Genomic DNA, 26,185 nt, shown 5'->3' with positions numbered 1-26,185 from the left:
ATATTTTTCTGGACACAGCCTATATGTTTTGTAGACAAGTACTTCTTTATAACATTTTTTCTTAAAGGAAATTTGGTTTTCTAAAAGTTAATGGGTGGATGTTGAATTAAACTACAATGTGCTACAATGACTACTGTTCAGTCATTATTGCTCAGTCTTAGTGCAGATGAGCAATTTACTATAGCAGAGAACAGTTCACTTTCCAAGCATCATTTGGTTCTTGACTTTTCTACTAACATTATCTGAAACTAAGTTGCCAGATATGGTAGAGGTTTTTTTATGTAGGCACACTTCTGTGCATGAACAGTAATAAAAAAAACTAATTTATTTCGTGCAGGCCACCAGATTTGTGAATGCTTGTGATCAGCTAGGTTTTGGGTTTTAACTAGTAGCACAGAAATGAAAGCCTCTTTTCCATTTTCAGTATTCTGAGCAAATTCTTATAGTTTTATGCTTTTCTATCTGTAAATCCTTCAGCTAGCAAAGGATTCAGGGAGCCAACTGGTTATTCTAGAGGAAGAGAAGAAAAGATTGGTTGAACTGTTGAAAGATATAGAAGATAATAGCAGTGAACTTCAAGGCATTGAGGTATGTACACTGACTCATGACTGGACTTTCTTGGATGTTTATGATATGGAAAGAGAGGTAAATATTGAGGCAAAGTTTGCACATGATACAAAATTATTCAAGTGAGTTAAGTTCATAGTACACTTTGAAGAGTTACAAAAGATTCTTATAACATTGGGTGATAGGGCAACAAAATGGCAGATGAAATTCAATGTTGGTAAGTATATGGGCATTGGGTATAATAGGCCAAAGGAGACGCTGCTGCATCTGTGAGGCCTCCTATTCCGAGGTTGTGGTGAAGTTATTATTTTATTATGCCCCACACAGGTTCTAGGATGCCATATGTGTTACTCAGCTTTCTGGGTTCCTCTGGGAAATTACTGAGGAACCGGGGAAGCTGAGTAGCACATGCTGCTGCCTCAGCTGCCCCGGAACCTGCATGGGTCATATCATATGTGTCTCTGAAAAGACACATTTGCCTGGGGCAGGTTGAGTCTGGGGCGGGGAGGTGCAGCTGTGGCTGGCTCTGGGAAGGTGTGTGTGGTGGGGGCAGGAGGACTCCTTTGGACAGGTTGGTGGGGGGACAAAGCTCCTCAGGCTGAGTGGAGGGGCAAAGGGTCCCAGAGCTCCAGCTGTGTGGTGTGTGTGTGTGGGCAAAAGAGATGTAGCTGCGGGCTAACCTCCCCAAAGAGGGGGCTCCATCAGTTACCCATGATGAAGTACACAGTAATGCACATTACTATGCATACTCCCACCCAAACATACAAAATGGTGGGGTCTACATTAGCAGTTATGACTTGAGAAAGAGATCTTGGGAGTCATTGTGGATAGTTCTCTAACATGTTCAATGTGCAAAAAAACTAACAATGTTAGAACTATTTGTAAAGGAATAGCTAAGGAGAAAGAACATATCATAATGCAACTACAGCCTCTCTCTGACTTACGAACTGGTTACAGACCAAGCAATTGGTCGTAACTCGGTTTGTTCATAAGTCAGACCCCATTGAGTTACACGTGACTGTGCTGTTTGTAAGCGCGGATCACATTCGTAACTTGGGGTCCGCCATTTACGACAGTTTTGGTTGTAACTGCGAACGGTCATAATTCGACTGTTTGCAACTCGGGGACCGGCTGTATATAAATATGTGGCATGCCCACTGCTTCAATACTGCGCCTAGTTTTGGTTGCCTCATCTAAAAAAAGAGGTAATTGAATTTGAAAAAGAATGGAGAAGGGCCACAAATATTAATAGGGGGATGGAATGGCTTCCGTACAAGAGAAGATTTAAAAGACTGAGGCTGGCCATCTTAGAAAAGAGACAACTAAGGGGGGATAGAATAGAGCTCTATAATGATATGAAGATAGTGAATATGAATGTGTTATTTATCTCTTCACAAAAACCAGGGGTCACCCAATTAAATTAAAAGCATTAGGTAAGTATAATGTTGATAGGGTTGCCAGATGGTTTCAACAAAAATACCGGACACACTTGACATTACATCACAATCTACATTACATCTTACTTAGAAAATGCTGGACTTTTATATCTCATTCATATTTTCTCAATTTGTTTCCCAAACAGCTCAAATACTGGACTGTCTGGTTCAAAACCAGACTCCTGGCAACCCTAAATGTAAAAGTTATAAGCATATACTGTGGTAACACCATCAACTGAATGGGAGTGAGATTGACATTAAGCAATATCTGGTCGTATAACTGTGTTACAGTTTGTACCATTGAAACATTATATGATTATATATTTCTTATAGAATACGTGACGTTGTGATGTACTAGGGCAAAATTCAGACTAGTGAGGGAGTGCCCTGCAGCTATGGGTGCCTTACAATGCCTTGCTCTAGTAGCTTCCGTATAGGTCACTTACAAAGAACATTCTAGCATGCAAGCCGCAGCCTGAGTGTCATTGTGTATAAATGCAGAGCTACACTCTGGCTCTAACCAGCCTTGGTTGTACTGCATGTGACCCCAGCCCACCCTCATTTTTGGATCTTCCCCCAGAAATATACTATGGATAAAACTGTAAAACAAGTTTATTAACTGTAAAGAGATTTTAAGTGGGTGTGAGTAATGACGCATAAAAACCAGAAATGATAATGAGAAAAATAAAGATCAAATGATAATAGTATCTATTTAAGATACTATCTTAGTTACAAAGTAGAATTTCTTATCACGTTCCAGAATACTGATCAACTTTCAGATCAGGATCCCTCCTGCAAAGTTCAATGTGCGGTTCCTTTTGTCTTAGAATCATAGAACTGGAAGGAACCTCGAGCGGTCATTAAGTCCAGTCCCCTGCACTCATGGCAGGAACAAGCACCATCAAAACCAGGGTGGGCAAGATGTGGCCCATGGGCCAGATGCAGTCCACCAAGCTGTTGGATCTGGACCCTCAAGTGCTTTAAGTGGCTGGCTGCTCCCTGTGTCTCTCTGCTCTGGCAGGTGGGAGTGGGAGCCAATGGGAGTGGAGAGATTTTGCTGGGGCAGGTGCAGCACATGAAGCCTTCCTCCCTTCCATCCACCCTACCCTGAGCAGAGAGGCACATGAACAAAGCAGCCAGCTGCCTTGAGTATCCTGAGACTGCTGGCAGTCAGGGAAGCTGCTTCAGAGTCCTGCAGGGCTGCTTGCTTGGAGCTGTCAAGATACGTGTGCCTCCTGGCCAGAACCTGCTTCTGGCACCCCACCCCCTCTCTGAACCCCAACTCCCTGCTCTAGATTACCATGCAAACCCTAACCCCCTCCCAACCCAGGTCAAAACTTCTTCCCAGATAGTGCTCCCTCTCCTACATCCCTCCCCCAGGCCAGAATCCTCTCCTGCACTCATACCCCCTCCCAGATCCTGCCCCCCAGTCCCTTTGGAAAAGAGATTTCTTGTCATTTATAAGTTTTGAAAAATTCTGTGTCAGACTAGTTTGACTCAGACTTGCAAGAATGTAATCTTTCTCAAATATTCTAAGAGAATAATAATAATAAGACTTGACTATGCTGTTGGAAAAGCATGTTCTGATTTTATGAACTGGAAACTGGCAGTAGGAGTCTGAGAGAGAAGTTTCTTTTAATAAAAAACTTAAAATCGATAGGGCTGTTTTGAGAGTACAAGAGAGATTATATATGTATTGAACTTGCTTGTAGATGTTATCTTGACATCATAACATGCTATTTAAAATTGAAACTAGTTATATTGTGTACTTCATTTCCATGTAATTCTTCATTTCGTCAGCAAGCTGCAGCCTGGTGTGACATTTTCATTAATTGGCTACAGAAGGGGATTTTGTGACTTCCTTCACTTTCTGTCAGGTTATGCAGTACATTATTGTTTAAGGAGCCCTTAGAGAACCAAATTTTGACCTGCTGAGGTGACTTTTATTTTTTGGACATGGACATTATATATTGCTATAAAAAAACAGTAAATTTTGCTACTAATCTGTTGGTTGTGTGTTGAATTTAGTTTGACATACTCTGCTAGGGGTTTTTTTAGCCTTATTTCAGGTTTTTATCATAATAGTATTGCAGACTTCCTCAGAGTTCTGGCAACTCTTTGGTTGCTATTAATTCCATGTGTATTCCCTTACGTAATTCATGTTTTAGCCTGCGATATATATACAGGCAGTCCCCAGGTTACGTACAAGATAGGGACTGTAGGTTTGTTCTTAAGTTGAATCTGTATGTAAGTCGGAACTGGTGTCCAGATTCAGCCGCTGCTGAAACTGACCGCCAGTTCTGACTTACATACAGATTCAACTTAAGAACCCCAAATCAGCTGCTGCTGAAACTGACCAGCAGCGGCTGAATCAGGACCTGGGGCAGAGCAGCTGGGGTGCTGCCGGGTTGGTCCAGTAATGCCCAGAGCGGCGCTACAGGACCAATCGGCAGCGCCCCAGCTGCTCTGCCCCAGGGTCCACAACAAAAGCCTGGTCTGCTGGGGGGGGGGCACACTAGCTGCGCCCTCCCCCCCCCAGCAGACCAGGGACACAGGGAGCAGAGCTGCAGCGGCAGCGGGGTGCCGCGCCTCTGAGGCTTTGCTCTGGCAAAGCCTCAGAGGCGAGGGACCCCGCCGCGGCTGCGGCTTCAGTCCCGGTGCCTGTGGTCTGCTGGGGACGGTCCCCAGCAGACCACAGGCACCGGGACAGAAGCCACAGCAGCGGCGGGTTCCCGCACTTCTGAGGCTTTGCCAGAGCAAAGCCTCAGAAGTGCGGGAACCCGCCGCTGCTGCGGCTTCGCTCCCGGTGCCTGTGGTCTGCTGGGGACCGTCTCCAGCAGACCAGGAGCACCGGGAGCAGCTTACGAACGGGGCTTTCTCGCCCCGGAGCTCGCAGGCAGCAATCCGCCACCTCGACCTCCGGGGCGAGAAAGCCCCGTTCGTAAGTCGGATCCGCGTAAGTCGGGGACTGCCTGTAATCTGTTTTTGGATAGAGAGATATCATCAGGAAAAGACAATAGTAAGAGTTTGCAAGGCACTATTTCTGGCATGAATTGTACTGAATTAGGACTGATGAGTATATTTGTCTCAGATTGCATCTTAATAACTTTCTTTACACAGTTGATTTATATAGGAGATTGGTTTTAAAGAATTTTCACTAATCAGTTCAAAAACTTAAATTTAAAACATTTTAAGTTTAATTTAAAAAAATACAATATGTCAGAACTACGAGCCACCTTGAATATTTTAAATAGAAAAGCGGGATAAAAAGATTTAAATAAAGAAATAAATACTCTAAGATGTCATTTTTAAGTTATACCAGTTTATTGTTTAGACTAGAGTAATAAATTGCTACATTTGGGTTTTTTTCCTTTACTAGTATCATTTCATGGATTAATACATTTGTCTACCAAAGATTATGGATGCAGTCCTGCAAGATCCCCAAATGCTGAATGCCTACTGAAATGAGAATTCCATGTTCATAAAGCTTGCAGGCTTAGGCCTTTTATTGAAGCACTGCATTCATTAACTGATGATTTCTTTGTGCTTAGGTACTCAAGGAGTGATTTCCTCTCCCATCTCTCCTGAAAAACTGGAGTGTAAATACCACTGTAAAGTACATTGATGTAAATCCAGAGTTAATCACTGAGTCAATTTAGGCCAATGTTAGAGTGGAATTTTGCCATAGGTACCCAAGTGAGTGCCTAAATAACCAATTTAAAGTGTCACTACACGTGTCCTTCTCTAGGAATTGCACCTTGACACAGTGGGAAAGCCTATGACTGGAGAGTTGTGGCAGCTGGAGGTCTAGCCCCTAGTAGAGCTACCCATGCTCAAAGTATAGGGACCAGATGTAAGGGCATTGAATGATAGGCCAGGGACCTATCCTCGTAAAAAATACTTTATAGAAACAGAGCAAGGTAGCTATCTGAACAAGAAGCCTGATAGAAATGGTGGAATGGTGTACATGCCCTAAAAGATTTTGGTGCAGGAAGGGTCCGCATATTTTCTCAGCCAAACTACATGTGTTTGTATACAATTGTATGCCTGGTCTCAGAGGATATGAAATAGTTAATTCAAAATAAGTTATTTCGAAATAACGCATCTACACACAAAATGCATTTCAAAACGGCGTTTTGCTATTTCGAAATAGCGTATCCACACTGATTGGACGCTGAATTGCGTCCAGGGACAGCAAAGCATTTTTGTCTCTGCTTGCTTTAGTTGCCCTGACTCAGGACACCACAGCACTCTGCACCATGGAGTGCTGTGGAGAGATGTGCCCTCCCTCTGTGTAGAGGGGGCTTCTGGAGGGAGGGCATCATGCACCATGGAGCCAGAGCTGCCTCTGAGCACTCTGGTGCTCATTTTGGATGTCTTACTGGAAGCCTGGCTGCAATTGCTGGAAACTGCCTGGCAGCATCTGCTGCAGTCCAACCTCCAGGTCCTCTTCTGGATCCCCCGGGGGCCGGGGAGGAGCAGCAGCAGCAGCACCTGGACGCCAGCGTGCCCTGCCGCATCTGGCATCTGGACACCAGCAGCGACTGGTGGGAACACATCGTCCTGGAGCACTGGGGAGACCAACAATGGTCCCAGAACTTCAGGATGAAGAAGGACACCTTCCTGGAGCTCTGCGAGTGGCTCGCCCCCGCTCTGTGGCAATGGGACAAGCACATGAGGCCCGCCATTCTCCTCCACAAGCATGTGGCCATCACCCTCTGGAAGCTCTCCACGCCGGATAGCTACTGATCTGTGGCGAACCAGTTCGGCATGGGGAGATCCACCATTGGAGCAGTGCTCATGCAGGTATGGCAATCTCTGGCCACTGTGTTTGGGGCGGGGCGCAAGGAGGGGATAGGCTGCCCTAGGGAAAAGGAGGGGAGGGGTTGCAAGTCCCCTCCCCGGGAGAGTTTGTTCTGTCCCAGCCACGCTATGGACTGCCCACAGTGGCCAGGATTGCAGGGAGGAGGGGTGGCTCCTGGGGAGTGAGGGTTTGGGGCAGTGGTGGGGAAGAGCACTCTCAGCCACCCTGGCACCCCAGTGACTCTCGGTTTCATGTATCCCTCTGCAGGTGGTCAAGGTCATCAATAGAGTGCTGCTCTGCAGAGTCATCTGCCTCACTGATTTGGACGCAGTCATCGAGGGGTTTGGCGCCCTGGGCTTCCCCAGCTGCGGGGGGGGGGGGGATCGATGGGACACACATCCCCATCCGTCCCCCAGAACACCAGGCTTCCCTGCATATCAACCGGAAGGGATACTTCTCGGTCATCCTGCAGACTGTGTCTGACCATTGGGGCCAGTTTGTGGACATCAGCGTGGGCTGGTCTGTCAAAGCACATGACGTGCAGGTTTACTGCAACTCCTCCGTGTGCCAAAGGCTGCACGCCGGGACTTTCTTCCCCGACGGCCACATCAGGGTTGGGAACGTGGACATGCTTGTGTGCCTGGTGGGGGATGTAGCCTATCCCCTACAACTCTGGCTCCTGAAGCCCTACACGGGACACCTCAACCCCTCCAGACAGACCTTTAATGCCAAGCTGAGCAGGGCCCGCATCGTTGTGGAGGGGGCGTTTGGCTAGTTGAAGGCCTGTTTTAGATGCCTCCTCACCTGCCTGGACCTATCTGAGCGGAATATTCTGCACGTGGCGGAAGCATGTTGTGTGCTGCATAATTTGTGCGAAAGGAAGGGGGAGGCTTTCCTGCCAGCCTGGATGGCAGAGGCCGACTACTTGGCTGGCCTCTATATGAAGCCCCGTATGGCTGCCAGCCGGGAGGCCCATCGGGGGGTGGTCCGTATCCGGGAGGCCCTGCGGGAGAGCTTCCACCCGGAGAAGGAGTGAAGTCTCCCTGGTGTGCCCCAGTGGGGCCTCATGACTTATTCCACCCTCACGTCCTTCCCCTTTCCCCTCCCTAACCCCCCTTTCTGATGTAAAATAAAAACACATGTGTTGCCAAAAACAAACTCTCTCATAACTGGGTTGAGGGGGGGAAAAGGGTGTGAGAGGGGAGGGGGAAACCTGGGAGGAGGGAGCTGGAAGGGGGAGGAGAGGAAAGGAGAAGCTCAACGTTGGGGTTCTTGCTGGTCCACCTGTCTCCCAGCACTGTGGGTGCGCGGGCCTTGGAGTCCCTGGGGAGAGCAGATATGGAGGATGGGATGGGTGGGGAAGGGGGAACAAAGAAGTAGGAGGGGGAGCAGGAGTGAGAGGAGGAGCGAGAGGTGGGGTGGCCACAGGGGCTGGAGCGGCAGCAGGCAGCAATCTCTGCACCAGGGTCTGCAGATGGTTGCGGATGGCACGGCCCTGGTCAAGCAGCACCTGCAAGCTCTCCCGCTGCAGCTGCAGGTTTTCATGCACCCAGTGCTCCTGGCTGTGGACCTGCCTTCGCAGTAACCCCAGGTGCTGCCACTGGTATTCCTCTTGGTTCTGGGTGAGTCTGCTGGCCCGGGTGCGGGAGGCTGTCCTGGGCGGGGTGGTGCACCCTGTACTCGCAGCTACTGCGGCTGTGGAGAAGTGATCAGTTATCCCTGGGGACACAGTGGGTGAAGCCCAGCCCCCCTCTGCAAGGCGAGTATGGCGGGTCTTGCACCATGATGTCCTGCTATCCCCAGGAGTGTGAGCGGCCTCCTGTGCTGTATATAGTGTGGGTGTAGGGGGGAGGAAGGGGTGATGTGCCCTGCCTCTGCGTAGAGGGGGCTTCTGGAGGGAGGGCATCGTGCAATGTCCCTCCCTGGGGTCAGGAGCATGTTATGTGCCTTCATACATACATGTGTGTGGGTAACAGGCCAGGGCCCCTGTGTGGCAGCCAGCCAGGGCCACATGCGCAGGGTGGTACGGCACATGCACAGGTTGCTGCATGTTCTGTGGTCAGCAGGGCCCACACGCATAATCCTTGGGTTCCCTCCCGCCCCCTGCCCCTTATAAGGGGATAGTGATGGCACTCATATGTCGAGGCCTCCCTGGCCTCGGATGACACTGGCGACAGGCTTGCTGGGACGACTCGGGGGTCCTGGGTGCGGGGCATGCTCCCTCCAGGCTTCTGTCCTCCTTCTCCTCCTCCTCCTCGGTGTCATGGGCAGGGCCCTCTGCCCCAGGGTCAATGACCACCTGAGGGGCACGAACCATCTGACTACCCAGGATGCGGTCCAGGTCATCATAATAGGGGCAGGGATCTGGGTCAGCCCCTGGTTGGGAGCTGCTCCCTGAGGCTCTGGCATAGGCCTGCTGCAGCTCTTTTATTTTCATGCACACCTGCTCCTGGGTGCACATGTGGCCTTTGGTGACCAGACTGTCAGCCATCCACCTGTAGACGGCCGCGTTCCTGTGTTTAGTGTGGAGATCGTGGACATTGGAGGCCTCCCCCCAAACCTCAATGAGGTCCACGATCTCTGCACTAGACCAGGAAGGCGCCCGCCTTTTGTGGCCCCTGGTAGGCTCCTGGGAGCTGCCAGATTGCTCCTGAGAAGTGATGGAGGGCTGGGTGCCACTGGGTTGCTGGCTCATGCTGGGCAAGGTACACAGATTGCTGGCTGTGTGCTGTCAGGCTTGCAGCTGGCACAGGCCCTGTGGCCAAACTGAGTCTACACCTTTAAGGGCTCCGGGGCTGGTGGAGAGAGCAGAAGGGTTTTCCTGGTTGTGCCCAGAGTAGCCACCAGGGCACCCTGGGAAGGGCTGTAGGCTTCCTATTTCGAAATAAGCATCTACACAGCGCTTATTTTGATTTAGCTATTTTGAATTTGGCGTTATTCCTCGTGGAATGAGGTTTACCAAATTCGAAATAAGCGCTCCGCTATTTTGAATTAATTTCAAAATATCGGTTTGGCTGTGTAGACGCTAGGAAAGTTATTTTGAAATAATGGTTATTTCGAAATATCGGTTTGGCTGTGTAGACTTACCCAGAGTGGTATGTAGCCATGGTAGTCTGTATCTGCAAAAATAACAAGGAGCCCTGTGGCACCTTAGGGCATGTCTACACTAGGAAATTATTTCCAAATAACTTACTTCAAAATAATAATTCCCGAAATAACTATTTCGAAATAGTGTGTCCACAGTACAGGGAAGCCTCAAAATTAGTCTGAGGCATGCTCCCTTAATGTGGATGTGCTACCTTGACTTAGAGTCCCAGGAAGCAGTAATTACTTTGAATGAGTCTGGGGAGTAGTTATTTCAAAATAGCAGCCATGGAGCATCCACTCTACTGTTATTTCAAAATAAGTCTTATTTCTTGTGGAAAGCAGAAATAACAAATCCGTTATTTTGAAAAAATGGGCTTAGTAGTGTGAACGCTGCTTGTTATTTCAAAGTAAGTGCAGACCAGGACTTAAAGACTAGAAGATTTATTTGGGCATAAGCTTTGGTGAGTAAAATCTACTTCATCAGATGCATGACATTCACAAAAGCAAACTCTCATGATTTTTGTCTTGATTGTACTTAGTTCTGTCATGTTCCCACTCTGCTTACCAGATAACACTGGTGTGCTGGTTGTGGCATCTGATTTCTTGCAGAGAAGTTATAATGCGAAGATTACACACACTCCTCAATTCACATATACATCACATTAATAAGTTTCTACTTATGTTTGAGAAGAAATCTTTATTCAAATCCTATTTTTTCAAGCATTTGAAACTTAAAAATGATCTTTTGACTTAAAATTTCTCTTGTTTATTATGCAATGACATATTTGTTAATAGAAGCCTGTTTGATTTCTGTTTCTGAGATTTAAATAAACACATTTTTACATGTCAAGAAGTCTGAGGTTTTGTTTTGCTTCATTTCAAGATTTCTAAGTTAATGAGGACATGTTCGTCTTGTTTAAAAATCTTTTGTTTAGAAAGAATAAGCTTTAAGGGTCTAGACTGCAACACTATTTTGAAATAACTAGTGCTATTTCGAAATAACTTAGTCCGCGTCTACACATCAGTCAGTTATTTTGAAATAGTGTCAAAATAATGTCCAGCTGGAAGTCTTTTTACTCTGACTCCTGTAACCCTCATTGTACAAGGAATAAGGAAAGTTGGAGGAAGAGTGCTCTATTTCAAAATAAGTGCAGTGTAGATGCTCCCTGTTTCGAAATAAGATACCCAATTGGCGTAGCTCATTTGCGTAGCTTATTTCAAGGTAAGCTCTGCAGTGTAGATGCACTTAAGTGTTGCAAAACTTTATTGTACATATGCAATGTTAAATTTTAAATAGTAATGGAAATATGATTGTATAAATGCATGTCTTTTAGAATGTATTTTTTAATGGAGGAGGTTTGCATACACTTTTAAAAAATGTTGATTAGTTATATTTAAGAAAAAAAATGTATGCCTACAATTGGATGGGATTTTTGTTCTCAGGTACTCTAGAGGAACTTCATTAATTTCAGGGGAGTTCAGATACGCACTTCTGTGGCTGAGAACTCACTGTATTTTAGTTCTGAAAAATAACATTTCTTTGAGAAGTAATACATGTTGCTTTTTGACTGCCATAAACAACCATTTTCTTTGGTCATATGAAATAACCACTTTGCTTAACTTTTTATAGGGAGAAGTATCTAGCTGGCTAATACCAGGAGAAGGGTATACACCTGAACCAATGGAATATCATCACCTACATGAAATAGATGCTAAACTCCAAGAGGTACTCTCTAATGGAGATATCTCTGCAAGTCACAGCTCCTGCTCAAAAGTTCCAAGCCAAATTTATCAGGTACAGTAGTGCACAATGCTTATGAATTATAGATTTCTTTTTTGGAATATGTGTTGATGTAGGTAGAGAAGTGCACACTGCACTTATTATCAGGAAGTCTGAGTACTGTAACTTTAATTTTATTAAACACAAAATGGACTTCAGTTGCTCTTTGATAATGTGATGTTAGCATACTTGATGACAGTTTTATCTTTTAGGGACTAAAATTGAATTTCCATTTTTGTTTTTGAAGTTTCAGGCAGTTTCTCATGATCCATTGTTCAAATATGTGTCGTGAGAAAGAGTAACAAAGTAGTGAAAATAATACTCCTTTGAATGCTGGTAGTAATAAAAGATGTTAAAGTTCTTTCAGTTGGAAAAAAAGCATTGTTCAGATTTTGTGTATGGAAGAGTCGAAATTCTAAACAAAAGTTTAAACAAAAAACTCTTTGAGCTAAAGATGTGTGCAATTGTCTTCTTCCTTGAGGTTTATAGTTTTTTAAAATTGTATCATCAGATTTATTTTTACATTATCTCTGCATTATTTCTTTTTTTTGGCAACCTGTTTCTGACTTTTTGTATAATAGAAATGTTCCTCCAGCTGTGTAAGTGCAGAAGAAAGCTCTACATGATACTGATACTACTAGTAACAGATGTTTTAGAGTGTAAAGTAGCAACACTTTCTGATTGTTATTTTAATCATATTCATAAATATGGTTAATATACATTGGTTTTAGGCTTATTGGTGCAGTCTGCAAACACTATCCAATATGACACTCACAATCATGAGCAGTTGCCATGTGGTTTGATTTATTTTAGATCTGAGGGAAACCAGAACATTCCAGAGACACTTAACTACTTTCTTATTTATTGCAAGCTTTAAAGAGTTAATATAGTTGTTCAAGTTTTACAAGCCTCAAAAACAATTACTATACAATTTAAACTTTAAATACCATAAATTTTAAAGCAATTATTACAGCACAAAGCAATGCAAAAGCAATTAATAGAAGATCTACTATTGAAGATAGAAGATCATATAATAATTATGCCACTTACACTTCACTTGTATGCCACCTACAATACCAGGCAGGAGGTCGTGGTCCCTTTGATTCCCACCTGTCAATGGGAAGGGTGTATTTACTTCTAGTTGCAACGAGCAGAACCCGTGGGTCAGTCCTGCTAACTCCCTCCCATTGATTCTTCTTAATAAGCCCATTTTATAGCAAAGCGAGACTTGGTCATTTTAATAATATTTACAAATTGATTACATATTTTGTAAAATACCTAAAATGCCCAATACCCTTATTTGGGGTACATCCTGCTACTCAGGATGTTGCAAAGACTGTGTGTATAGTTAACAGTTTTATGTCTGTCTCTGAAATTTTTGCTTATCAGAAACAGAAGTACCAGTACAAGTTTGATTGTCATGTGTTCTTGACGTGATCTCGCTGTACCAGTTAATCTGCATTATTATGCATAACATTCCTGCCTCTCCGAGCATCCCTCTCAAGCCTTGCCTGCGGGCTTACGTGCACCAGACTTGAGACAGGCCTGGGTTTTGCTTGTTAGAGATCCGCAGTGTGGTCAAGGCAGACATTATTATTTCAGTCAAGGCAGGGCCATCCAGGCTCCCCTACAGTGGTACAGTTGAAGTTAGTTGAATTATTCATTATATAGATTATAACTTAAGTTTTTTAGTTGACTTGACCAAAAAACAAAGCAAAAACCAACCCCCCATTTAAATTGCTGAGTGTGTATATATATTTTTAGAAAGATTTAAAACATTACCTTTTAGGCATGTTGTAAAAAACTAAAGAAATCTAGAGTTTATGTGTTCCGTAAACAAATATTCTGCACTACTAATTACAAATTGATCATACATGTGCAGTTTTGAAATATATAAAGGTGGCTTCTAATTTAGGAAATTATTTTCAGGATTCTGTATATCTTTGTTTTTATATAAATATTCTTTCAAATGAGAAAGGTATATTAACAATTAAACTCTTTAAAATGGGGGTGGGGAACCTTTTTTGGGTCAGGGCCACTGACCCATAGAAAAATCAATCACGGCTGCACACAAGTGAGGAACAAACAAAAAGCAACCACCAGCATGGGCTCTGAGCCTCAGGGGCCAGATCCAGGCAAGCCGGGGCATGCAGCTCCCCCAGCCTTAGGTTCCCCACCCCTGCTTTAAAAGTCTCGCATTTTTTATAATACTTAAGTTTGGTGATAGGTTTTATCTAACCTTTGTGTTAACCAAGTGGTTCCCAGATAATTGTTCTCAAACAGTAATTATTGTATAGATATAAAATCATGAATTTACTCTTACTGCCTCACTCCTGAATGAAATCTTGATCTTCTGCAGCCTAACACCAACATAGTGCATTTTTCCAATCCTTTTAAAATGTCTATTTGACAGTAACTTTTTACTAAATAGATAAGGTCAACAAATAATCCCTATTACTTCAGAGCCCTAGGGAGCCTTTCCACAACTACAGAAGAGAGCTGGAAAAGCCAGCTTCATGGAGGGTTTTAATTATTGTGTGGGCTTCAGTATAAAACTGACCCAAGAAAACTTCAGGACATGGGTTCCCAAACTGGGGGGCATGCCAAGAAATTCCAGGGGGGACGCGAGGTGACCCAGCCCCCCCCCCCCAACACCCTTCCCCAAGTTTTGCTGCTATTTTTGCTTTTCGGCCCCGGTCAGTTCCTTGCCCCCCCCACCTCCCCCACAACAAGTTTTGCTTCTATGGGGGGGGGGCGTGAGGGTTTCTCAAAAATCGAAAAGGGGGCGTGAAGCCGAAAAGTTTGGGAACCGCTGCTTCAGGAGTATTCTGTGAAGAGCACAAAGACTGAGAGAAAGCTTTTGTGCTATCTTTCCTTCTCTCCCCAAAGTCCTGTGACAAGGGCAAGATTTTGTAACTTTTTCTTTTACCATAGTTCTAAAATCCATGCTTTTTGATCTGCCAAAGCCTCATCATCTCCTGTTTCAATTATAGTAAACTTCTGATAATCCGGCACCTTTAGGACCCAGGGGTTGCTGGATTATCAGATATGCCAGACTATTAGAATGGGGGGCTATGAGGGGTCTGGGGTGGGGTAGAGGGGATGCCACCCCAGACCCCTCATAGCCCCCCCTTCTGATAGTCCAGCTCTGCCCCAGGCGTCCCCGATTCAGCCACTGCTGGTCAGTTTCAGCAGCGGCTGAATCGGGGACGCCTGCGGCAGAGCAGCTGGGGTGCTGCCAGATTGGTCTGGTAGTGCCACCCCTCGGCGCTGCGGGACCAACCCGGCAGCACTCTGGCTGCTCTGCTCCAGGTGTCCCCAAGAGCAGCTGGGATGCTGCCGGGTTGGTCCTGCAGCCCCGAGGGGCAGTGCTACGGGACCAACCCGGCAGCACCCCAACTGCTCTGCCCCTGGCTTCCCCGATTCAGCTGCTGGTCAGTTTCAGCAGCGGCTGAATCGGGGAAGCCGGGCGCAGAGCAGCTCCAATTGTCCGGCTGCCCCGAGCACTTCCGGGTTCCCGATGGTGCTGGAACATAAGGGCTACGTCTACACTGGCCCCTTTTCCGAAAGGGGCATGTTAATTTCACAGGTCGTAATAGGGAAATCCGCGGGGGATTTAACTATCCCCCGCGGCATTTAAATAAAAATGTCCGCCGCTTTTTTCCGGCTTTTAGAAAAGGGGCCAGTGTAGACGAGCCCCAGGAGTGCTGGAGCATTGGATGCCGGACCAATGGAGTTTTACTGTACTGTAATCTCTTCCTCTTGGATATTTTAGTGTGAACCTCTGCTCCTCCTGTTGTTCAAATTGCTGCTTCCAAAAGCCTTTCTTATCTGTTGTTTCAAGATGTTGTCTCCTCTGAGTCACTCCACTGCAACTCAGACTACTTGTTCTTGCCTTCAAGGCCTTATCCCATATTCTCTCTTTATATTACAGTGTTGGTCTTCTTTTACTTTTCCTCTGCTTCATCAGTGATTTCAGCCTATCTCCTTTATTCAGTTCTATCACAGAAACTCCCTCCTGTCCTGTATTCTTGGAATGCTTTCTCCTGTTCTTCTTCGAGTGATTGCTCATGTCCATTCGAATCAGGTGTGCGCACTGCGTGCACCGCATCTTCCGGAGCGTTTTCCCTAGCGGTACCCGTAGCGTCCGCAGGGAGCCCCCTGGAGTGGTGCCGCTATGGCGGAGCATAAGTACCCCTGCCAGTGCTCCCTCTCCTCAGTTCCTTCTTACCACCCGTGACGGTTGTTGGAGCTTGTTTCTCTGTTAGAGTAGTTAATGGTTCCCATTTCTCTTAGTGTTGTAGATAGTTGTAAATAGTTCAAATGAGTTAGATACTTAGCAGTTCTTTAGTTATTTGTTTTTCTCCTTTTTCCCCTTCAGGGGTGAGGAATGCCTGGGCCGCAAGGCTTTAAGGCTTGCACTGTATGTGCTAAATTCATGCCCAAGGGAGACCCTCATGATAGCTGTTTAAAGTGTTTGGGTGAGGGTCACCTAGCCGACGCTTGTAAGATCTGCAGGTCGTTCAAGCTGCGCACGAAGAGGGAGCAGGACTCTCGTTTGAAGCTTCTTCTCATGGAGGCGGCTTTACAGCTGGCACCGACTGGACATTCCACGGTGCACAGTGTGCTGGCGTCGACGCATGATGCGCCATCCCGTGCGCGGACTTCGGTACTGAGACCTCGGCACCGCTCTCACTCCCCGACGCCAAAGAAGTCAAGGTCTTCTCAGGGTAGGTCTCCGAGCCGGAAGTCCTGGTCTGGCCTATACCATCACCTCGAATCCCCGGTGCAGGCGTCTCCGAGTGCTGCAGTGTGGTGTAAGAGAGCTGGACAACCATCAAGTCCAGGTCAGCTATCCTCGCATCGTCCTTCGATGTCAGACACTTTTGAGGCAGCGCAGGACCTGATTAGCCTCACTACCTCCCCTCCGTCGTCGGTTGAGGCGGAGAGGTCGAGGTCTTCGACGCTGGGAGCCATGTTGGCACCGGCTTCTCCTCCGCACCAGTTGGATTGGTCGGCATATGCAGCAGGACCATCCCCTGTGGGACCAGTACCGCTTCCCTCTACCTCGGTGCCAGCCTCGACACAGGCTGCCAGGCCTTGCCCGACTGGCCTCGACCCCATCGCTCTGGGACTTCTCCCAGAACCGGTCTTGGCTGCCCCGGTGCCGTATTTCTCAAGCCTTGTGGCACTGTCAACATCACTGGCACTGACCCTCTTGACAGGGGTGCCGCTTCAGTCTTCGGTACCGGGCTCTTTGGCACCGATGCAAGTGCAGGCACCGGGCTCTTCGGCATCTCTGCAGGTATCGGCATCGGTCCCATGGGCCATGCCAGTACCACCAACGCCAATAACGCTGATCTCTTTGAGGGCAACCAGTAGGGCTCCAGCGCCTTCTGTCTTGCCTGCTGTGGTGTCCATGGGGGCAACGATGAGGGCGCTGTCTTTGGGGCAACTGGACTTGGGAGTTCCACGTTTGCAACCGGCACCGACTTCGGCACTGCAGTCCACATGCACTGGGTCGATGCTGCATGCGGCACAGGGGCCTGTCTTCCCGGCACCGGTACGCCCTCACCGCACGCACGCGGGCAAGCCAGAATCTATGGCCAGGTTCGCCCCTCCGATAGTGGCAGGGCACTCGTCATTGGCACCACCCTGGCCTGAGTCTGAATACTCTTCAGATTCTGATGTGGGCTCTTTCAGGTTGGAGTCCTTGGGAGCTTCGTCACATCATAGATCCCGTTCCTGGCACCGGTGTGACCGTTCGCGTGTGCAGCAGACTTGGCCACCTCAGCCGCACTGGCCTTTTTGGACGCCGTGGGCATACCACCAGTGGCAAGGGCCTGTGCCCCCCTCCGCGGTGTCCAGTGTCTCTGGGCACCAGGCACCTCCGTCGGCATCGCTGTCATGACCCCCTTCCTCGCCCCAGAGGGCTGCTACTATCGTTGCTGCTAGAGATCCGCAGGCTTCGGTGCCGGACCTGCATCCACACGCGGTGCTGCCTGCCAAGCCGCCCCCTCCATTGCGCCTTACGCTGGATCCGGTGCCGCTCCAGGAGTCGTCGTCTTCTTTGTCTCCTGACGAAGCTTTAGCGGATCCCGCACTGGCAATGTTGACTATGGATGCTCGGTTGCATCAGGATCTGCTCCGGTGTCTGGCCTCCAACCTGGGTGTCCCAGCGGAGCCAGTAGTGGAGGACACGGATCCCATGGTAGACATCCTGTCCGTTGATACGCTGGCCCGTTTGGCTTTGCCACTCAACAAAACTGTGGCTAAGATCACTAACGCCCTGTGGCAGACCCCGGCTTCTTTAACCCCTACCTTAAAGGGAGTCAAGAGGCGCTATGATGTCCCGCTGTCGGGCACGAGCACTTATATTCCCAGCCTGTCCCGGGGTCCTTGGTAGTCCAAGCCGTGGCTCAGAAGGAGAGACTTCCACAGCTGGGGCCGTCCCCGAAGGCTAGAGAGCCCAAATGCCTCGACTTCATGGGGCGTAAGGTGTATGCCACTGGTGGGGTGCAGCTCCACATTGCTAACCAGCAGGCAATGCTGAGCCGATACGCCTATAATACATGGCAGGCAATGGATAAGTTTAAAGATAAGCTTCCCTCCGAGGCGCGTCAGGAATTTGCGGCTATGACCACAAAGTGCAGGACTATCGCCCGTAAAGCTCTTCAGGCTTCCCTGGACGTTGTTGACTGTGCAGCCCGCACCATGGCGTCGAGTGTAGTTATGCGCCTTGGTGCCTGGCTGCAGGTGTCTGGAATACCTCCTGATGTCCAGACTATTATTCAGGATCTGCCTTTTGATGGCAAGGTGTTATTCTCGGGGCATACGGACTCGAGGCTCCATATGCTCAAGGACACGGGGTCTACTCTCGGGTCCTTGGGGATCTACATGCCGGCTCCTCAGCGACGTCAGCTTCCCTACAGACAGCAAGGGAGAACGCAGTCCCAGGTCCCCCGTGGGGATTACTGGAGATGCCGTCCTCGTGCTCCCAGTGGAGGTGCGGGGGTGACTGCAGCCCCGTCGTCGGCCAGAGGTTGTCGTCGCCGCCCGAGAGGGGACAACCCCCGTGGGGTTGGACAGGGCCCCTCTCAATAGTCCAAGCATCCATTTTGACAGTCCTCTAGAGCATTGAGCACCAGTTTCCCCCCCCCGGTCCCCTGTTTGGGGCCAGGTTATCCTGTTTTGCCCGCGCCTGGGCAGCAGTCACCACCGACGCCCGGGTTCTGAGAATAGTCAGAGATGGCTATACTATCCCCTTCCTGGGTTTGCCCCCTTCCAACCCGCCCACCCCTTCCTCTTTCAGGGACACCTCTCATGAAGGCATTCTCCGTCAAGATGTGTCAGCGCTCCTCCAAAAGGGAGCGGTAGAGAGGATCCCTTCACATTTAAGGGGCAAGGGAATTTAAGGGATTTTTATTCCCGGTATTTTGTTGTCCCAAAACCCAAGGGCGGGGTTCGTCCCATCCTAGACCTCAGGGACCTCAACAAGATGGTGGTAAAATCCAAATTCAGAATGGTAACCCTGGCATCTGTGATCCCGGTATTGCAGTTAGGAGACTGGTACGCAACTCTCGATCTCAAGGACGCTTACTTCCATGTGGCAGTAAGACCCAGCCACAGGAGGTTTCTCCACTTTATTGTATCCCGCTGTCACTTCCAGTTTACGGTGCTCCCATTTGGTTTCTCGACAGCACCCAGGGTCTTCACGAAATGCATGTCGGTCGTAGTGGCTTTCCTCCGCAAAAAAGGGGTACACGTCTTTCCTTACCTAGACGACTGGCTGATTCGTGGTCGATCCTACGAACTAGTGGAGGCTCATATTTCCCTTATAAGGACTCTCTTCGTAAGACTGGGCCTCATGCTCAATGAAGAAAAGTCACTGTTGACTCCCTCTCAGTGCCTCGAATTCGTAGGGGCTCTCTTGGATGCCAGGGTGGCGAGAGCATTCCTCCCTAGAAACAGATTTCTGGCCATAGTGGAGCTGGTCTCCGAGTTAACCCGGTTCCTCACTATGACTGCCCGAGTCTGCTTGAGACTATTGGGCCACATGGCGACATGCACATATGTGGTACGCCATGCTTGCATGAGGCTCAGACCCCTGCAGGCCTGGTTAGCAAAGTCATTCGACCAGTCCAGGAGTCTCTGGAACATGGTTCTCACGGTGCCTCCAGAGGTAATCACCATCTTACAGTGGTGGACTCAGGAGGCTGTGGTGTGCAGCGGGGTTCTGTTTATTGTGCTTCCCCCTTCGATCACATTGGTGACAGATGCCTCAGACCTGGGCTGGGGAGCACACCTGGGGCGTCACAGGACTCAGGGCTTGTGGTCTCCTGCAGAGCGAGTCCTGCATATAAATGTCCGAGAGCTCAGGGCAGTCAGGAGAGCCTGCGAGACCTTCATGTCAAAGCTGTTCCACCGCTTCGTCCTGGTCCGCCTGGACAACACGGCAGCTGTTTTTTACCTCAACAGGCAGTGGGGAGCCTGGTTGCCTCCCCCTCTGCCGCGAGGCTTTGTGGCTGTGGGACTTGTGCATAGCACACGATATAGCTTTGTAGGCAGAGTACCTGCCGGGGTGCAAAAATTTGCTGGCCGATGCTCTGAGCAGGTCCTTCCGAGTCCACGAATGGTCCCTCAAGGATTCCGCCCTTCGTCCGGTCTTCCACACGTGGGGTTGTCCCCTACTAGACCTGTTTGCCTCGGCACACAACACCAAGTACCAGAATTACTGCTCCCTGTTAGGCCTGGGGGACCACTCCAGGGGAGATGCCATGACTGTACTGTGGCTGGCGGGCATCCTCTATGCATTCCCTCTGTTTCCTCTAATTCCCATGTTTCTGACCAGGGTCAGAACCTTCAGGTCCACGGTCATCCTGATAGCCCCTCGGTGGCCCAGGCAGTTCTGGTTCCCGATCCTGATGGATATGCTTGGCGAGGAGCCTATAATGCTCCCGCCAGTTCGGGATCTCCTCACCTTGAGATGGGGAGCTCATGGTTCACCCGAATCTCAGCTCTCTTCACCTGACGGCCTGGTTTATCTGTGGCTGACCCAACCAGAAAGGAAATGTTCCCAGGAGGTGCAGATGGTGCTCCTAGGTAGCAGAAAGCCATCCACCAGGCAGTCCTATGTAGCCAAGTGGCGGCAGTTCTTGTCATGGGCGTCCAGAAGGGGGGTGCACCCATCCTGTGTACCTGTCTCGTCCATTCTGGACTACCTTTTCGAGCTTAGGTCTGGTAGCCTCTCTACCTCTTCTATCAATGTCCACATGGCATCACTCTCCACCTTCCATGTTGGGTCGGCAGGAGTCTCTCTGTTCTCTGACCCTGTGGTCAAGATTCCTTAGGGGTTTGGATAAGTTGTACTCCTCAGACCTCTCCCCGCTTGAGACCTTAACCTCGTGTTGTCTAGACTTGTGTCGCCTCCTTTTGAGCCGCTGGCCACGTGCACTTTGACGCACCTCTCTATGAAGGTTGCGTTCATTGTAGCCATTACGTCGCCTTGCATGGTCTCCGAGCTGAAGGCGCTAACTGTAAACTCACCCTACCTAGTGTTCTTGGAGAATAATGTGCGGCTCCATCCTCACCTGGCCTTTCTCCCCAAGGTGGTGTCACCGTTTCATCTGTCCCAAGAAATTTACCTCTCGGTTTTCTTTCCAAAGCCGCATGCCTCTCCTAGAGTGCTCCACTCCCTAGACGCTAGGTGGGCGTTAGCCTTTTATGTCGATAGAACAAAACCCTTTCGTAAGTCCACGCAACTGTTCATTACTTTCGCGGACAGAATGAAAGGGCTCCCTATCTCGACCCAGAGGTTGTCCAGTTGGGTCGTGGGGTGTATCAAGAAGTGTTATGTCCTGGCCGGGAAGGTCCTGCCCCGGGTTATATCACATTCCACCAGGGCGCAGGCGTCCTCTGTAGCTTTTGGAGCGCAGGTTCCCATTACGGAAATCTGCAGGGCAGTCATATGGTCATCAGTGCATACCTTTACGGTGCACTATGCGCTGACACAGCAGGTCAGGGAGGATGCAGGGTTGGGCTCTGCAGTTCTCATCTCTATGTTATAAATGTGTGAGGTTTTTTCTCTGTACTACATTGCACTTTATTCAGTGGTTCTCTGTGTTATGTTACTGGAATAAACATGTTTTGGGTTGTTCAACTTTCGTGAACTTCTCTTTCTGGGTGCTCCGACCCCTCCTCCATAAGTGGGGTTGGCTTGGAAGTCACCTGATTCGAATAGACATGAGCAACCACTTTAAGAAAAGAACGGTTACTTACCTGTAACTGTTGTTCTTCGAGATGCGTTGCTCTTGTCCATTCGATTCCCCCTCTACCTCCTCTTCGTTGGAGCATCCGGCAAGAAGGAACTGAGGAGGGGGAGCACCGGCAGGGGTACTTATGTTCCGCCATAACAGCGCCACTCCAGGGGGCACGCTGTGGGCGTTATGGGTACCGCTAGGGAAAACGCTCCGGAAGATGCGGTGCCCACACCTGATTCGAATGGACATGAGCAACACATCTCAAAGAACAACAGTTACAGGTAAGTAACTGTTCTTTTCCTCAGCCAACATCCCTGCTCTCATTGAAATCCTTTGTTAAAAACTCTTTTTTGCCATGTTTCCTAAAGGAGTGAGACAAAAGAAGGGTAACCAAACTAAACAATAGAGCAAATGGAAACTTGTTACCCTGGTCCATCCTTGCTTCTCCTTTCTTTTCTTCCCTATGTCTGTTAACCTTTGTATGTCGTCAGTTTGTATTTAGGTTGTACACTCTACAGATTTGTCTTTTAGTTGCTTTGTAAGGCACCTATCACATTTCTGGATGTTTTGAAAAATAGTAATACAGTAGACTTCCGATAATCCAGAGTATCGGCGGGGGGGCTGTGACTGGTCTGCCGGGACCTGCACTGCGACTGGCGGGGGCCGGGGGGGGAGGTGCGAACCCTTCGCCATTTTGCAGGGAAAGCCCCGCACAGCCACCGGCAACAGGCCAGCTGGGGCTGCAAGCGGCAGCGGCGGACTTGGGGAAGTGGTGGGGCAGAGCAGCTGGGGTGCTGCCGGGTTGGTCCCACAGCGCCACCCCTCGCCTCGCCCCCTCTCCTCCGCTGCTTCTTGCAGCCCCAGCTGGTCTGTAGGAGGTGGCCGTACGAGGCTTCCCCCACCTCCCTGCAAAACGGTGGAGGGTTTGCCCCTCGCTGCGCCGTTCCCGCCGACCCAAGCCGGATGCAGTATGGGTCCCGGCAGACCTATCACAGGGGTATAATCCCCTTCCCTTCTCCTCCCCTTCCCTTTCCCGGCCTGTGAAAGCGTGTGAGGCTCACAGGAGCTCCAGTTGTCTGACTGGCTGGAGCACTTCTGAGTTCCAGTTGGTGCTGGACTATCAGGAGTGCCAGACCACTGGATGCCGGACAATTGGAGTTTTACTGTAGTTATTGGGGTTGAAAGAAGAGAACATTTGTTCTTAAATGTTTCCTGTTGAATGCTCTGGGGATTTCCCTTTTCTTGTAATTGTGTTGAACTTGTAGAATGAATAACTTGATTTATAAACTTTAACTGTGACAGATCTGTTCTGCACCAGAGATAATGTGCTCCATGATAAAAGCATCTCTTTTACAGATTGTACTGCTGAAGATTTTTAGGAGTATGACCAATAACAGATATATGTGGTGAGGTTAAGTAACCAATAATACATGCAAGGGCATGGAGTTATGGTATTTTGCATGCTTCATCATGCAGTCAAAGACTAAGCAAATAAAAAAGGAAAATTTTAAAGAATAAACCTAGAGAAAGAACACACCTTCTTTTAGCACTTTTCTTCCATACACCATCCTTCAGTAGATGAGCTATGGTTAGTAGTAATCACTCAAAGTAAGTTGTAATGTTATATTAATATTAGAAACACAAAAAGAATGGTAGAATAACATTAGGGTTCTAAAGTCAAGCACTCAAAAGTTAGGAAATAGTAGAATTGAAGTTGTCTATATAACTTACACTTAGCCTCCTTGGGCATCTCTGTGTTATGTCTTTAATTTGTTACCAGATTTGCCGAGTACTCTGGGGTATGCTCATTTATTAGGGTTATTCTTATGGACCTGGGGGGAGGTTAACAATTCTATCAGTGTGCTGCTTGTGCTTACTTGTGCTCTCATATGGAGCTGAATTCTCCCTGCTGCCAATTCCCCCTCCCACTGGAGCTCTCCTGCAGAAACTAGGTTCCTCAGGGTGGGGTTCTTCCCACCTTAGCAACACACACAGACACTCACACCCACTAGTCAGAGCATGTTTGAGAGGACTGGGTAATCAGCACTCCCAAGCTGACCCCTCATATGTCCCTGGACACAGCAGGCTGGGTTTAACAGCAATGCCGCACTGCACCCTCATGTGCCTTTGGACTTAGTGGGCTGGATTAAGCAGCACTTTAAACTGCCATCCTCATAAGCTCCCAGGTTCAGCACCCCCATCTCCACTTTCACACCACAATCATTCACTGGTATGCCAAACGATGAGGATATTGGGTACTACAGGGATCTTTAGCTTGGGTACAAGAAGTGTTGTTGCAGAGTGAATGGGGAAGCCAAAATAACACCCGTTGAGGAAGAGTGAGCGAAAGAGAAAGAAAGAGAGAGAAGCAACCAATTTAACAATGAAAGTTATTTATTTCTGGGTAGTGAATATATATATATAGGGAGCCAAACACACAAAACAGTTACAGTATTAAATCTAACAGTTACAATATTAAATCTAAATTGAAACGGATTACAAATGTTAGGGCTAGCTAACCATATAACAGTTTACATAGGGCACAGTCAGGAGGCTATGCTTAGAGAGGTAGTTGGGGTGGGGGAAAGGGTGAGGAAGATAGAGAGAGAGGACTCACCACTCCATAGAGTTCGCACTGATCGGGGTTGCCAGATGGTGATGGGAGCCTTGGGTCCAGAGGGCAGGAGACATGCAGAGCAGAGCCCTCAGCACGATCAGACAGGAGATGAAGAAGTCTCAATGGAAGTGATGAAGTTTAAATCCAGGTATCAGAACAGTTTTTCTTGGACAAGGGTAGGAGTTTTTATAGGGGTAGGACAATAGTTCAAAGAGAACACTGGATTTGTTTATGGGTAAACAGAGGCAAGACAATAGAGACTGATCATACCTGATTATGGGTGATATTCCTTGAATGAGCTCACACTGCAACTAGGCAGTTTCATTATTTTGGATGTCAATAGGATCCATTACTAGAATTGATCAGATAATGACTAATTTAGGGGATGAGCAGTCGTGGGTTCATTAGCATCTGGAGCAGAGATTTCCTATCAGGCAATGCTTCTCTGCTTTTGGTAACCCATAGTTCAGTGTGGTTCCTGCTTTGGAAGGGTTGATCTCCATTCTGTATGCTAATGGAGATGTCTCTCTGTGCTGTGTTCCATGCAGATGAGGCTGGGGTGTTTCCTTAATTCTATCACCCTTGTCTGAAGCTGTTTAGGTGTGTCTTCCCTGGCCTTTTCATTGATTTGTCTTTGATTCTAGCAGAGTCCTGGAGGAGGGGAATGGTTTTCCATGAATGTCACTCCCTGGCTCCCCAAGAGCACAGGGCTAGTAGTAACAAGTTACATAATTGCATGCTATGTTTGCCACAAAGTGCCTGCCTCCATCACTGCATGGGATGGACCTGTTCTGGATATGAGTTAGGGTTGTTTGTTGAAGGTGTTCGATTGTTTATAGAATCCTTGCCTCATTTGTTGTGGCAGCTACGTGTTTAGTGAAGAAGGCATGGGATTGTGGGAAGAGAATGGATAGTTTCACAATTAAAGTAGTTGAATGCTGCCTTGGAGATGTAGATTTTGTCTCTCTACCTTTGCCTCAGAATTATTTACATCAGTGTTTCTTAAACTATTTAAGACAGAGGAACACCAAACAATAATGTATTATTATGAGGGGCACCAAGGCCGGGGAAAAGTTATTGAGCCCTTTAAGGGCAGCCATTTTGAGCTCTGTTGTTCTCCGTTGTCCTCCGACTGTGGAACACAGTTTAAGAAACACTGTCTTACATAGTGGTAGACAAATCACGTAAGCCAAACTTTTTTTCCACACTAATTGTGTGTTATTCATCTGGTCACCTAAAGTGAGAGCTTGGGATCTAACTAACAAAACTGCTTAGTATTCACAAATGGCAGCTGAAGTCAGTGGAAACTGTGCTTTGAATGTATAAAGTGATGTATAATGCTAAGTACTCTGAAAAATCACGATCTAATTGGAGAAATTGAATACCTAAAATTAGTGGCAAATTATATACTTAATCTCTCTGTGCCTCAGTTCTTTATTTATAAAATGGGAATAATACATCCCTTGTCTTGCAAGGATGGTTTGAAAATTAATGTTTTTGAAGCATTCCGATGCTATAGAGATGAGCACCATAGAAAACCTAGGAGAAAAATAATAATTCTGTATATGTTACAGTGTTTGGACAGTGTGTAATAAATAAGGAATGGTACCACACACTTGGAAGAAATGAGGTTGA

General features: G+C 47.8%; 1 protein-coding gene across 1 annotated transcript in view; it reads left to right on the top strand.

Annotated features, from left to right (window-relative positions):
- FSIP1 (fibrous sheath interacting protein 1) overlaps nt 1–26,185 on the top strand; it is a 195,800-nt gene that overhangs the window by 40,971 nt on the left and 128,644 nt on the right. The window contains exons 8-9 of the mRNA XM_089778464.1: nt 478–588; nt 11,525–11,689. Of these exons, the coding sequence (XP_089634590.1) occupies nt 478–588; nt 11,525–11,689 (276 nt within the window). The remainder of the gene's footprint in view (nt 1–477; nt 589–11,524; nt 11,690–26,185) is intronic.

Source organism: Pelodiscus sinensis, chromosome 5, assembly GCF_052426305.1.
Source record: "Pelodiscus sinensis isolate ZL-2025 chromosome 5, ASM5242630v1, whole genome shotgun sequence".
NCBI classification, from domain to species: domain Eukaryota; kingdom Metazoa; phylum Chordata; order Testudines; family Trionychidae; genus Pelodiscus; species Pelodiscus sinensis.
The sequence above is the reverse complement of the archived record's forward strand: the minus strand, read 5'-3'. Positions and strand labels throughout refer to the sequence as shown.